General features: G+C 39.1%; 1 protein-coding gene across 2 annotated transcripts in view; it reads right to left on the bottom strand.

Annotated features, from left to right (window-relative positions):
* Nucleotides 1–247: 247 nt before the first annotated feature.
* Nucleotides 248–13163, bottom strand: part of Entpd5 (ectonucleoside triphosphate diphosphohydrolase 5 (inactive)) — a 40302-nt gene continuing 27386 nt past the window's right edge. The window contains exons 7-13 of one of the 2 annotated variants that reach the window (XM_027931589.2): nt 12900–12979; nt 12013–12074; nt 10866–10967; nt 9709–9849; nt 8815–8871; nt 7946–8061; nt 248–942 (exon numbers count right to left, since the gene is read on the bottom strand). In XM_027931589.2, the coding sequence (XP_027787390.1) occupies nt 856–942; nt 7946–8061; nt 8815–8871; nt 9709–9849; nt 10866–10967; nt 12013–12074; nt 12900–12979 (645 nt within the window). In that variant the 3' untranslated portion in view covers nt 248–855. Of the gene's footprint in view, nt 943–1841; nt 1964–7945; nt 8062–8814; nt 8872–9708; nt 9850–10865; nt 10968–12012; nt 12075–12899; nt 12980–13163 lie in introns of those variants that run through there. The other variant, XM_071607676.1, reaches the window with a different exon arrangement.

The following is a 13163-nucleotide window of genomic DNA, read 5'->3' as shown; positions in this document are numbered from 1 at the left end:
CCCTCTGGAGACTGAGACGGGAGGATTGCAAGCTCAAAGTCAGCCTCAACAAAAGCAAGGCTCTAAGCAACTTAGTGAGATCTTGCCTCAAAATAAAATACAAAATAGGGCTGGGGATGTGGCTCAGTGGTTGAGTACTCCCTCCCCCCCAAAAAAGAAAAAGAATCAGGATGGATCTCAGATGGCTGACTGGAGCTAGTATACAAAAGAATCACACAAATTTTGACACAGTTTCTTTTTTTTTTTCTTTCTTTCTTCTTTTTTTTTTTTTTTTTTTAATTACACATGGAAAGTAAACCAAGTAATTTTCCTCTCTTTTTTAGGGGTGGAGGTGGGGCAGACAAGGATGGAAGAGGCAGGATAGTACATAGAGAAGAAAAAAAATACTGGTATTGCTAGATCATGGGATTATAGTAAATCAGCTTAATTTAGCATGTAAGAGGAAACTAAAATGTTCAAAGGAACGAGGCACTCCAAGGATTAAAATGAGTTTCTTTGGTTCCCAGGGACCTGTCCCTGAGCTCTCACTCCATGGTTGAGTTCCAAAGCTATTCTTTTTGGCTCACAGGGTTCTCTGTGTCACACAAAGACTCTCAATGATTTAAATTTCAGAGCCATCTGTGCCCCCCAAATGGTTAGGTAATTGTTCACATTAGACATGTAAAATTAATTCTGCCCAAATCTCTAGGCTCAAGATCAAGATCTGTATATGAAAGTCCCTCCACCCTGATAAAGCCACCTACTGCACTCAATCCAGGTTGTCCCCAGACTAACTCAGAAAATGAATAAGTCTTCTCTTCTTCTCCACTTAAAAAGGTTGTTGGTGAATGCAGGCCTCAGAGGAAGTGCTTGGCCTCAGTGGGAGATGCCCAGAGACTGCAACAGGTGAAAGGTGGCCCCCAAGGCCCAGCCCGTCTCTATGTTGTTCACTTTCTTGGTGAGCTGTTGAGGAAAAAAAGTTCACATTTTCATCCCATTTTAAACCAGCAAGCATAGCACTTGGGCAGATAATATGTGCACAGAGCATTCACATGGCCAAACCAAGGCAAAATCAAGAGGCCCAGGCTCTGGAGGCTTCACAGGGAACTATTCCCCTCTGTAAAAGTTTCCCTTCAGCCAAGGCCTATTGTCCCTACATCTGCCATTCTGATCCTCAAGCACTTCTGGCTTTGGAAGTTGTTCTACCCGGTCTTCTGAAGAGTTCTTCTAGACAGGCTTCCAAACTCTTTCGCTAATCCTGAAACTAAGTATAGCATCCTCTGCTTAGTTTTCTGAAATATGTGTAGGAGTAAGAAAGAACACACCAATCTTCCCGATTCATACTATAAACTATGGTCTCTTTGTTAAGCACTAATAACAACCAACAAGGGCATTTAAGGCATTCTGGATGAGACTTTGATTCAATTAGTTCAGGGATCTTGGGTAAAATTTTAGACCTGATTTCCTCAATTATAGAATAAAGGGATTAGATAAGTAGGTTTTTGTTTGTTAAGCACTAAAGTTGGAACCTAGGGATGCGCTATCACTGAGCCACATCCCAACCTTTTTACTTTGTTTTGAAACAGGATCTCACTAAATTGCCAAGGCTGACCTTAAACTTGCAATCCCCCTGTTTAGGCCTCCTGAGTCGCTGGGATTACAGGCATGTGCCACAGCTCCCAGCAAGCTTCTACTGAATAAGATGCTACAGCTACCACCAAAACCAAAGTTTGAAAAATACTGGGTTGGTATGTGTTGACCTGATGAAATCAAGTCTAGTCACTGTGCCCAAAACTGGGGAGAATAGCATTTAAATTATTGTCTAGAGGTTTAGTCTGGGACACCTGCCTGAAATTGGGAGTGCCCCACACCAAAATATTCTTCCTCTATCCTCAGCACTGGGCTGGCAGCTTAGGGACACAGATGCCAAGATGAAGCAATCTCTGGGAAAGAGAAGTGTTCACCCCGGATTTAAATTCTGCTCCTGTTGAAAGAATAGAGATGAAAAGGATGCCAACACTAAAAACAGCAGGAAATTGTTCTTGAATGACTTGGTTATTGTTGATGCTTAAGCGGAGGTAAACTCAATACACACTGAGAGGCTCAGGATGGTCTCTTTTCTCTTTCCCTAACTGGTGTGAAATGCTTCCACTAATAGTAATACCAGTATTAATAAAAAAAACTTGCTATATGACACATTTTGGTTTTAACATACATTGCTTCAATTTTCACAAAAGGCCTATGAAATAGGTATTATAAGGATTATGGTGTTCTTTGTTTTTGTTTCAATTTGGTACCAAGAATATTAAACCCAAGGACACTTAACCACTGAGTCACAACACCAGCCCTTTTTATTTTTTATTTTGAGACAGGGTCTCATTAAGATGCTTAGGACCTTGCTAAATTGTTTAGGACCTTGCTAAATTGTTTAGGACCTTGCTAAATTGATGAGGCTGACTTTGAACTTGTAGTCCTCCTGTCTCAGTCTCCGAAGTCCCTGGGATTACAGGTGTGTACCACCATGCTTGGCAGGATCCTTGGGTTTTGAATGAGGAAACTTATAGTTAGAGAGGAAATAAATCATTTGTGGTCACAGAGCTAAGATTACACAGACCTAATGGACAACAGAACCCATGCCTGACCAATGCTATAGTGACTCTCCTGGCAATTAATTCTTCTGTGTTAAATTTATTTATTTGTAAAAAACAAATAACCCAATCAATAAATGGGACAAGGAACTGACCACACACTTCTCAGAAGATGATATACAATCAATCAATAAATATGTGAAAAAATGTTCAACATCTCTAGCAATTGGAGAAATGCAAATCAAAACTACTGTAGGATTTCATCTCACTCCAGTCAGAATGGAGGCTATTAAGGATACAAACAACAATAAGTGTTGGTGAGGATGTGGGGAAAAGATATACTCATACATTGCTGGTGGGACTGCTAATTGGTACAACCAATATGGAAAGCAGTATGGAGATTCCTTGGAAAACTTGGAGTGGAACCACCATATGACCCAGCTGTCCTGCTCCTCAGTTTATACCCAAAGGACTTAAAAACAGCATACTAGGGCTGGGGTTGTGCTCAATGGTAGAGCACTCCCCTAGCATGTGCGAGGCCGTGGGTTCGATCCTCAGCAATCATATAAAAATAAACAAACAAAATGAAGGTATTGTGTACAACTAAAATATATATACTTAAAAAAATCAGCATACTATAGTAACATAGCCACATCAATATTTAGAGCACCACCACAATTCACGATAGCTAAATTGTGGAACCAATCAGGAAGCATGCTTCCAACCTGCCCTTCAGTAGATGAATGGATAGGGAAACTGGTATATATACACAATGGAATATTATTCAGCATTAAAAGAGAATAAAATCATGGCATTTGCAGGTAAATGGATGGAGTTGGAGAATATTATGCTAAGTGAAGTAAGCCAATTCCCTAAAACCAAATGCCAAATGTTTTCTCTGATATGAGGATGCTGATCCATAATGGGGATTGGGTCGAGGAGCATGGGAAGAATGGAAGAACTTTAGACCGGACAAGGGAGAGGGAAGGGAAGGAAGGAGACAGGGGGTTAGAAAAGATAGTGAATGAAATGGACATCATTACTCCAAATACATGTATGAAGACACGAATGGTGTGACTCAGGGTACAACCAGAGACATGAAAAATTGTGCTCTGTATGTGCACTATGAATTGAAATGCATTTTGCTGTCGTATATACCAAATTAAAATAAATAAATTTCTAAAAAATTTTATTTATTTTATGTATGTATGTATTTATTTGTTATTGGGGGGATGGGGGTCCAAGGGATTGAATTCAGGGGCATTTGACCACTGAGCCACATCCCCAGCCCTATTTTATTTTCCTTTCTTTTTTTTTTTTTTAGGATCTTTTATTTTATTATTATTTATTTATGTGCATGCAGTGCTGAGGATCGAACTCAGAGCCTCACACATGCCAGCCAAGCATTCGACCACTGAGCCACAACTCCAGTCCCCTATTTTGTATTTCATTTAGAGATAGGGTCTCACTGAGTTGCTTAGCACCTCGCTTTTGCTAAGGCTAGCTTTGAACTTGTGATCCTCCTACTTTAGCCTCCCAAGCCACTGGGATGATAAGTGCTCGCCATTGCACCTGGCTGTGTTAAGGAATTAAATGCTGATAATTTTGATAGATATATAACAATACACAAAATTCAAATTCCTTAGAAGGAATGACTTTATGAACTCTGTATTGACACAAGAAATAGAGCAATATAAATTCATCTGGAACTGGGGAAACAGGAAGTGGCACAATGGAAGGGGTGGGAGAAAGGGCTTAGAAGACAAACTATAGTCAATTTATTTAACTTCAAAGCTCACAAAGTTGCCTTGTGAGATAGCCATATTTTTTGTGAAATCTCTATAACAAACTGTTACTTAAGGGCAAAGATAACATCTTTTTTTTGTATTATGAAAATTCTCCATCTTCACAACTTTATTTTTAGAATATTGCATGGAAATTGCAAACAACAAGGGTAAACTGGGGAAGAATCAAATAAATACAAATGGATGCCTCTGGTTGAGACAATTATTAATATATGAACATTGATTTACAGTATGTGTACCAAAGTGCTAAACAGTTTAGTGCACTAGATTTCATAAAATAACTTTAATAATATTCTGATTTAAAATTTAAATATTTGAACTTATTATTACTTCAATAATTAATAGAAATATATCCAAACCATGATTCCCGCATACTCCTAATTTTACTAGAACTATCTTCTAAAAATCCAGCAACTTATCTACTTATTATAGTTAAACTTTGTTTTTAGGAACTATGATCTTTAATGAAAAAAAGCACTTTATAAAATATGAAAACTGCTAACATATTCTAGGGCAATAAGAGTGCCAGTATGTTCTTCACAAATTGAGTTAAATCAGATGTAAAATAATGAGTAAAATTCCAGAATGTTTTATATGTGTAATATGTATTATATGATAGTCTTTTATTACATATATCTTTTTAACCATTCCAACATATATTTGAACCTTCTGTCACATAAATACACATACAATTCATAATTTTAGTAAACCACCTACTATTCTATCCAATAGATATATTAGTAGGCACTGACACACTACCTTCTGAATTGTATGTGATCTAATAATATTCCCTCAAATTCAGAGTTTAAAAATCCCATCATCTGCAAATAATACAGCTTTTCTCTTTTTTCATCTTAATATATTTTTCTGTAGATAACATCTTAATCATCTTGGTAACCATAGCTCAATCATGGTACAGAAGGTAAGAAAATAAATGGGGTGGAAAAAACTCCTAAGATATATTTGAAAATAGAGAAATACTACAGATAAGACAGAACCTGCATTTGCTGAAATCAATAAAGAGGAAGACAAAGAGGAACCTAGAGGCTTACATAAAATATATATGACACACTACATATGCATGAGGCATTCAATATTGATGAGGTCTTAATTTGTCACTCAGAGGTGACATCTTTCTGATCCTTCATATCTTCTGCCAAATAAAACCTACTAATGGATGAGCTAATGCAACTGGCCTGGCATATCTGCTCCTGGGTTCTTCAAATAGAGCAAATTTGTGTGACAGCCACAGGCACCCTCAGGCCTTTGTTCCCTTGATCAAACTTCAGCTGAAGTTCTTGTAATCACTTCTTCAGTAGCAGAGAGAGGTCATATGAATCCAAATCAAGAAACCTAGGATTCAGGGCTGCAGTTTCAGCTCAGTGGTAGAGCAGCTGCCTAGAATGTGTGAGGCACTGGGTTTGATCCTCAGCACCACATAAAAATAAATAAATAAGATAAAGGTACTGTGTCCATCTACAACTTAAAAAAAAAAAAAAACCCTAGGATTCAGGAAGCATGCTTCCAACCTGCTTGCATCTATTAGTGTGGTTCATCTCTTCCATCTCTTTCTTTTTGCCCATCTCTGATTCAATAAACTATGACCTTGGGCATCTTCATTTGGGCTGTAAGTCTCTCTGTTCTGTATCCTCTGAGATGACCTGCCTGATAATATATACCCATCAAGGTAATTTATGATAATATAAATTATTTTTTTCAGCTATGTAAGTAACTGTTTATTAGACAAAATTGTTAGCAGCAGAAAAGCAGGTCACAGTCATTTGGTAAACTCAGTACAATCTCGTTTTTGTTCCTCCTGATGATGCTTCAACCACACCTTCCACAGAATGTTCTCTTTATGAAGAACAACAACATCCTGAAGGCATAACTAAGAGTCACCAGGCCCACTGATCATCCAAGGGCAACTCCAGGCCTAACTCTAACCCTGAGCACCCTTCTGAAAGGCAGAGGATGTACAGTTCCCTGGATCTTATGCCTTGATCACAAGAGAGGGGAATACTTCACACAGTTCACATATGTTGAATACCATGATTTCAAGGACCAGCCAGTTTCTGGCATCCGCAGTAGAAAGCTTTAAGGGCAACCTGAAGAGGTCCCAAAGTGCACAGAGGGGCCGCTGGGGTGTGTGGCCTTTCTGATTAAATGCCCGCTGAGCACCCCTAGATCAGTAACATAACTGGATTTAAATAACAGATTTGTGTTTAATAACAATTAGATTTTTAAAAAGAATAGCAATGATAGAACAATCTCTACAAAGGCAAGAATTTTTATTTGGTTCACTGCTGTGTCTAAAATCCTGCGGGCCAATGATGAGGGCTCTGTAGGATGAATAGATGTCACACTGACTTGGCAGAAGTATTTAAGTAAGTTACAAGCATTAGAAAAGCAAATGTTTTAGACACAAACATACCTAATACAATAATTTTTTGAAAAAGAAAATAGGCTTGAAACACTCCTATTTGAGGGCATGCAAGTAGGCTTTCCACTATCCGATACCACCTCCTTTGTTACCGTTGACCTGCTGACCACAATGCAGCATTTCAAAGGTGATGAAAAGACTCTTTAAGAACTAAGCATGTGTAGAGCCAATAGATTGTGGACTCTATTTTCTGTACAGCTTGTGTTAGTTATAGCCTCTGCACAATCCAAGAACACTAGAGTCCTTCTCTCGCTTCTGAATAACTTTGGAATATTCAACTACCTCACCTCACCTAGTTACACACCACATTATGTGACTGAATTAATCCCAGACCAACCCTTACAACAGTAAAGACATTACTGTATTCTCTAACTATAATATGCTAAGCTTTGAAGTACAAATACTTCTACACCAGCCCCTATAAAGACATTAGGCATTTGAAAAAAGTTTAAATGTGAAACACTGCATTTTGTTTTAAGAACTTGGCTATGAATGAGACCATTACTCATTTAGTAGTAACCCCAAATAAGTTAAAAAAATATGTAAAAATAAAGGACGGTCCCTTAGGGACTTGAAATTCTGCAGTAGCACAATCCCATTTTCTTTATTCAAGAAGACTGTAGTGACTTTCATAATTCACTCCAGAATACAGTGGTCAATATAAATTATTCATCAAGGTAATTTATGATAATATATATACATCAAGGTAATTTCCCACATTCATGGTGACTAGCACAGTGAACAAAAATACTTCCATTTATAGTTATTCTGATTACTAAATAAGTTCATGACTCCTTCTCCTAATCCACAAAAGATGACTGTTATAAATGGGGATATAACTAATGTCTACTCAAAGTGTTGTTATGAAAGTTAAATGAGAAAATGTACCTGAAATAACACAGAATCCGGCACTTGGAGGACATGCATAGGATGCTATTGATTTGGAATCATTATGTTATTAATATTATTGCTTTCATCTGTCTGTAAACAGGAATGAGTAAAAGAAAGGAATTCTTCTCCAGATAATCTAATCTAGTCCATCAAATCATGTATGAGCTACCTCAAAACCTTTTTTTTTTTTGGCAACAAAAGATGATGACTGTTACAGGATTCCAGGACCCTCTGCCTCTTACCTGTAAGAGGGTGCTATCTGCAAAGCCAAAGCCATCTTTTAGCAGGGCAGTGATGTAGGTGAGATCCATGCATAGGAAAGGACTACCTGAGGTGAAGTTCTCCAAGTTATCACACACTGAAAGTGAAAGAGAATGAACAGTGGAGTTCAAGTCTGCAACTATAGCTTCTTAACAACTTGCACACTTCTGGTATAAAATCTTGTCTACTCGTATTTACCAAATTTCTTTCTTTATCTGCCAAATTTCTCTTTTTGGGTAAAGAAAGGGGTTGGGTTCTGGGGACTGAACCCAGGGCCTTCATGCTAGGCAAGTACTTTACCACTGAGCTGTACTTGCAGGCCCCTATTTGTCAAATTTCTATGGCCCATTTTGGGGGCTTAGTTTTAAGTCCCTATCTATAATTAATGCTGAGGTCTCCAAAAGACAGGCAAATACTATTTAAGATCCATTCTGCTTCCAACCATCTTGGTAGACAGGCACTTTGGAGACAACAGATAAGATCATTTGTATTTTAGACTGTTTCTCTTAAGGAAGCCCCTGTGGCTATTTCACATGTGATTTGGTGCTCAGCGTTTCCTTAACACTGATAATACAATTTCAATTAAAAAACAATAAGGAAAAAATGAAGATGTTCTCTTCTTTCACCATTTCCCTAAAGCCTCTTGCTTTCCTGTATTCTTGCACAGTCTTATGTTACCCAATGCTTTTAAGTCTAGCACAGACTGAAGGCCGAATTTAACAGAAGCTGAACTGCTGAGGCCGGCCCTCTGAGCGGATTTCTGAACTGAGGAGGTGCTTCAGGTCACATGAGGTCATCAGAGTTGGCAGGCACACAGACGGCTGGATGTCAAGGGCTTATTTATACTCACCTTCCCTGGCTTTTCTTTCAAAGTCTTCAACTTTTAAAACACCCCCCTTTTCATAATCTAAAATGAAATAGAGCATAGCTGGTGTCAAAAACTCTTCAAGGAAACAAGGAAATTTATCCTAGTGCTATTTATAATAATGAAAAACTAGAAATAAAATTTCCAACTTAGGGACTGGGATGAACAAACATGACATATCTATATAATACAAATCTACGGACCCTTCTTATTTATATTTATAGTTAATATGTGTTATCTATTTTATGTTACATGTATTTAACCTCAATTAAAAAGCAGGATTATATAAAACAGGAAATTAATTCATATCTCTGAGTCCATGACAGATCACATACCTATACTCTCACTGTTAATCATTAGTATAACTTTTGTGATAAGGAAAAAAAAGTAATCCTAAAGGAGCCAGAGGAAATTGGATGGTTTCACAGGTGATTATTTGTGACCTTTTTGTCAAATTGTACACTATAAACTTATGTGTATTTATCAAATGTTAACTATACCTCAATAAAGATGTAAAAAAGTAGCTGGGCATGGTGGCGAAAGTGTGTAATCCCAGCATCTTGGGAGGCTAAGGCAGGAGGATCACAAGTTCAAAGTCAGTCTCAGCAAAAGTGAGTCACTAAGCAACTCAGTGAGACCCTGTCTCTAAATAAAATACAAAATAGTAGCCCCTCCAAAGTAAGATTTCACCTACAGTTGTTCAGGTCATCTTTTAGGTCCCAAATCACAAGTCATATTCACCCTCCCACTTGAATGGCTGGTGCACTGAAGAAGAGCTGCAAAATCACCCACAACCTCTTCAAATGCTTCTCTCCTTGACCTTCCCCATCACAGGCCTGCCTTCTTTCCCTTCTCAATTGACACCTGGGGTGAACTCACCAATCATGTGTGTTTCAACGGCTCGGTCATAATAGTAAGAGAAAGCATAGAAGGAGCTTCCTCGGATCTCCTCTGGCTGGTGAAGCTTTCCTTGCACCACCCTCAGCACTTCATTGTAGCAGGGCTCAAAGCCCATCTCCCCTGCCAGGACAAAAGTGCAAGTGGTGAGTGACAACAAAGATGGGAAAGAGGTCACTCTCTAAGGCAAGCTTCTGGAGCTAATGGAGAAATGCAGGGGAATGGAGGAGAAGGCTAAAGCTCAGAACAAAAGGTTTAATTAAAAACAGAGATGGGGCAAACTTCTGCAACCTCTATGCTGTTTCTCCATGGCAGCTCCCTTCCCTAAGCTGTGTTCACCAACCACAGCCAAAGTTGACCTCACACAGCTGCCTATCAATGTGTATTGTGGTCTTTGTGAGCCAGTATCCAGAGGGCTCACCTGCTTCCTTCACTGGAAACCAGTCTTTTCTCCCTAATTTTAAGGTCTATGTCTTTTAAAATATCTAAGATGAATCTTCTTCCTATCATCCTAAACATGAGTTTTACTATGATTTCAACAGGCAAATATTAACTGAACCTGAAACAGGGTTTCACAATACTGCATCAAACTCAGGCTATGCCCAGCAATTTGGGAAGCTAAGACAAGAGACTTGCAAGTTCTAGATAACTTAGTGAGACCCTGTCTCAAAATAAAAGATAAAAAGGCTGGGGATGGGGCTGAGGTTGTAGTTCAGTGGTAGAGCTCTTGCTTAGCACATGTGAGGTACTGGGTTTGATCCTCGGCACCACATGTAAATAAATAAAATAAAAATATTATGTCCATCTACAACTAAAAATATTTTTTTAAAAAGCCTGGGGATGTAACTCAGTGGTAGAGCACCCCTGGTTTCAATCTTCAGTACCAAACAAAACAAAACAAAAAAATCCTAGACCATGAACAGGCTTCTAATGGATCTGTGGTACTCAGCCAAGGAAAGAGACCAGGACACAGAGTGACAACAGTCGTATTTGCTGTCCCTTCACATTAGTTCTTGGAGACATTCCAAGATCTTTGGAATGAGTGCCTGAAACATGATAAGTTTTTCTTGAGCTCTGAAAAAAGTTTCCCATGGGACTTTTCCAGAACTTCTACTATAAAGGTCATTTTAGTCATTTACCTTCTCGGTTGCCACCATACTGGTATTTCACACCCCCAAAGATCCATTCTGCTTCCAACCATCTTGGTAGACAGGCACTTCGGAAAGTGTGTCCATCAATCCCTGAAAGAAATCAAACACAAACAGGCCAGTATGTGAGAGGGAGGGAGGGAGGCAAGCAAGGAACCCATAAAGCTGAATGGAATCATCCAGGAGTCAGGCCTTTAAATCTTATGAAATTAGTTCCTTGATTGCATCGCTATGACAGCATACTTCTTTTTTCTTTCTTTATTTCTTTTTTTTAGTTCTAGGGATTCTTTACCACTGAGCTGTATCCTCAGCCCTTTTTATTTTTTATTTTGAAACAGGGTCTCATTAAGTTGCTTAGGGCCTCACTAAGTAGCTGACACTGGCCTTGAACTCATGATATTCCTCCTGCCTCAGCCTCCTGAGTCACTGAGATTAGAGGTGTGCACCACGGTGACCTGCCTATGACAGCAATTTTTAACACAGCGTTCATACACAGGCTTTGTAGAGTTGGTGAAACCCCAGAAACTAGAGGCAAATTTTCGTGCAAATGAATGAACATTTGGCAGGAGTTGATAGCTTTGACCATCTCAAAGAAATCCAAAACACCCAATAAAGTAAGTTCCCTCCTTTCTACAACGCAGAAAAATACTGTGCCACCCTTTTTTTTACTGTAGCCAGAGACTTAAATTAAATACACTTAAAGATGTTTGATAACTCTGAAATGTTATAAAATCTCCATTCCAAAAACAGCTTATGATAAATCAGGCATCCTACAAAATGCAGTAAATGTGAAATCACGTTAAAAGGCAAGAACAGGACACAGGAAAGTCAGCTAACTTGCTCCAAAACACAAACCAGGACCGCACTCAGTTCTGCCTAACTCCAACTGACAGAACAGTCATTACCCCATACAAGTAGACATACATCATCCTAAAAATGGTTAATGATGCATATCATAGAATCTGAACTTACAAAACAGACCAGGAACTTGCTATTATTATGTCCATTTTGTACCACATGTGCTTCCCAAATCAACATAGGTCTTACCTCCAAGAATTGTTGCCAAAGATAAGAAGAGGAGAGCTGAGTACTAGCATTGAGCTCATCACCCCCACCCAGCACAGGTACCCAGACAAACCTTCTGTTTGCAGGGCTCCCAGGGTTGCTAGTCTTGCAGCTTTCAATCCAAATCCCAAGTAACTGTAAAATACAGGATTGACCAATTTCATGTTGGGCCTGAAGTTCTCCAGCCCAAAGCTGCCTCCTTCAAAAGGAATATGGGTTCTCTGCCTCCCTTTGGAGAGATAAAAACCTTGCTCTGTCTCTATGACTTAGTTCATTGTCAACAAGAGGAAATTTCTGCACAATCTGGATCAAAATAAGAACCTCCTACTGTTATCATTCTAAGACCAGAGTGATATTCCTAAAGTCCCACCCTGGGAACCATTCCCACAAAAGCCCTCATTATCTTAGCTCCTCACCCCAACTAGGGATGTGGAGTGGATTCTAAACATCTGAAGGCCAGCTCAAAGGAGTTAGTACTGAGCTTTATCTGAGCTTTTTCCATGTGACCTCCCTCCCAAGATACTGTGGGAAGTGTACTGGGGATCTAACCCAAGGGCGCTTTATCACTGAGGTACATCCCCAGCTCTTTTTATTTTGTATTTTGAGACAGGGTCTTGCTCAATTGCTTAGGGTCTTGCTAAGTTACCAAGGTTGGCCTTGAACTTGCAATCCTCCTGCCTCAGCCTCTCAGCCTCCCAAATCACTAGGATTTCAGGTGTGTACCACCACACTCAGCAAGAAATGTTTGACTTTTACATCACATATTTTTGAGGACAAGAATGGAGAAGCCTCATAGGTCCCTTGGGTTTTGGTAAATGGCTGGGGTTTCAATTGGTAGGTCTTAGGGGACTGGGAAAAAAATTATAATCCTGTTCAGATGTAGTAACAGACGTGAGAATACTTTGAAAAATTAGGAGAATCATACAACGTGAAATATTATCTTCCCTGCCCCCTCCTCACCTATGTGTATAGAGCTTATAAGTGCTGTTAAACATCTCAAAGGAAGTGAGGTAGCCCTTAGGGGTTTGTTCCAGGGTTTTCTGCAAATCAGAAAAAGCAAAAAGACTGTTCAGGATCTACAATTATCTGAAGATCTTATTACCACCATCCCTGTCCCTCCCTGCAAAAATCAGAAATGGAGACAGTGCGCTAATTTCACAAAGTTTGAGGAATCAAAGGGACTCATGAACAGTGAGAGGGCCAGGGGAAGTTCACCCAGTCATG

This window comes from Marmota flaviventris, chromosome 2, assembly GCF_047511675.1.
Source record: "Marmota flaviventris isolate mMarFla1 chromosome 2, mMarFla1.hap1, whole genome shotgun sequence".
Taxonomy (NCBI): Eukaryota; Metazoa; Chordata; class Mammalia; order Rodentia; family Sciuridae; genus Marmota; species Marmota flaviventris.
This window is presented reverse-complemented; position numbering and strand designations above follow the sequence as displayed.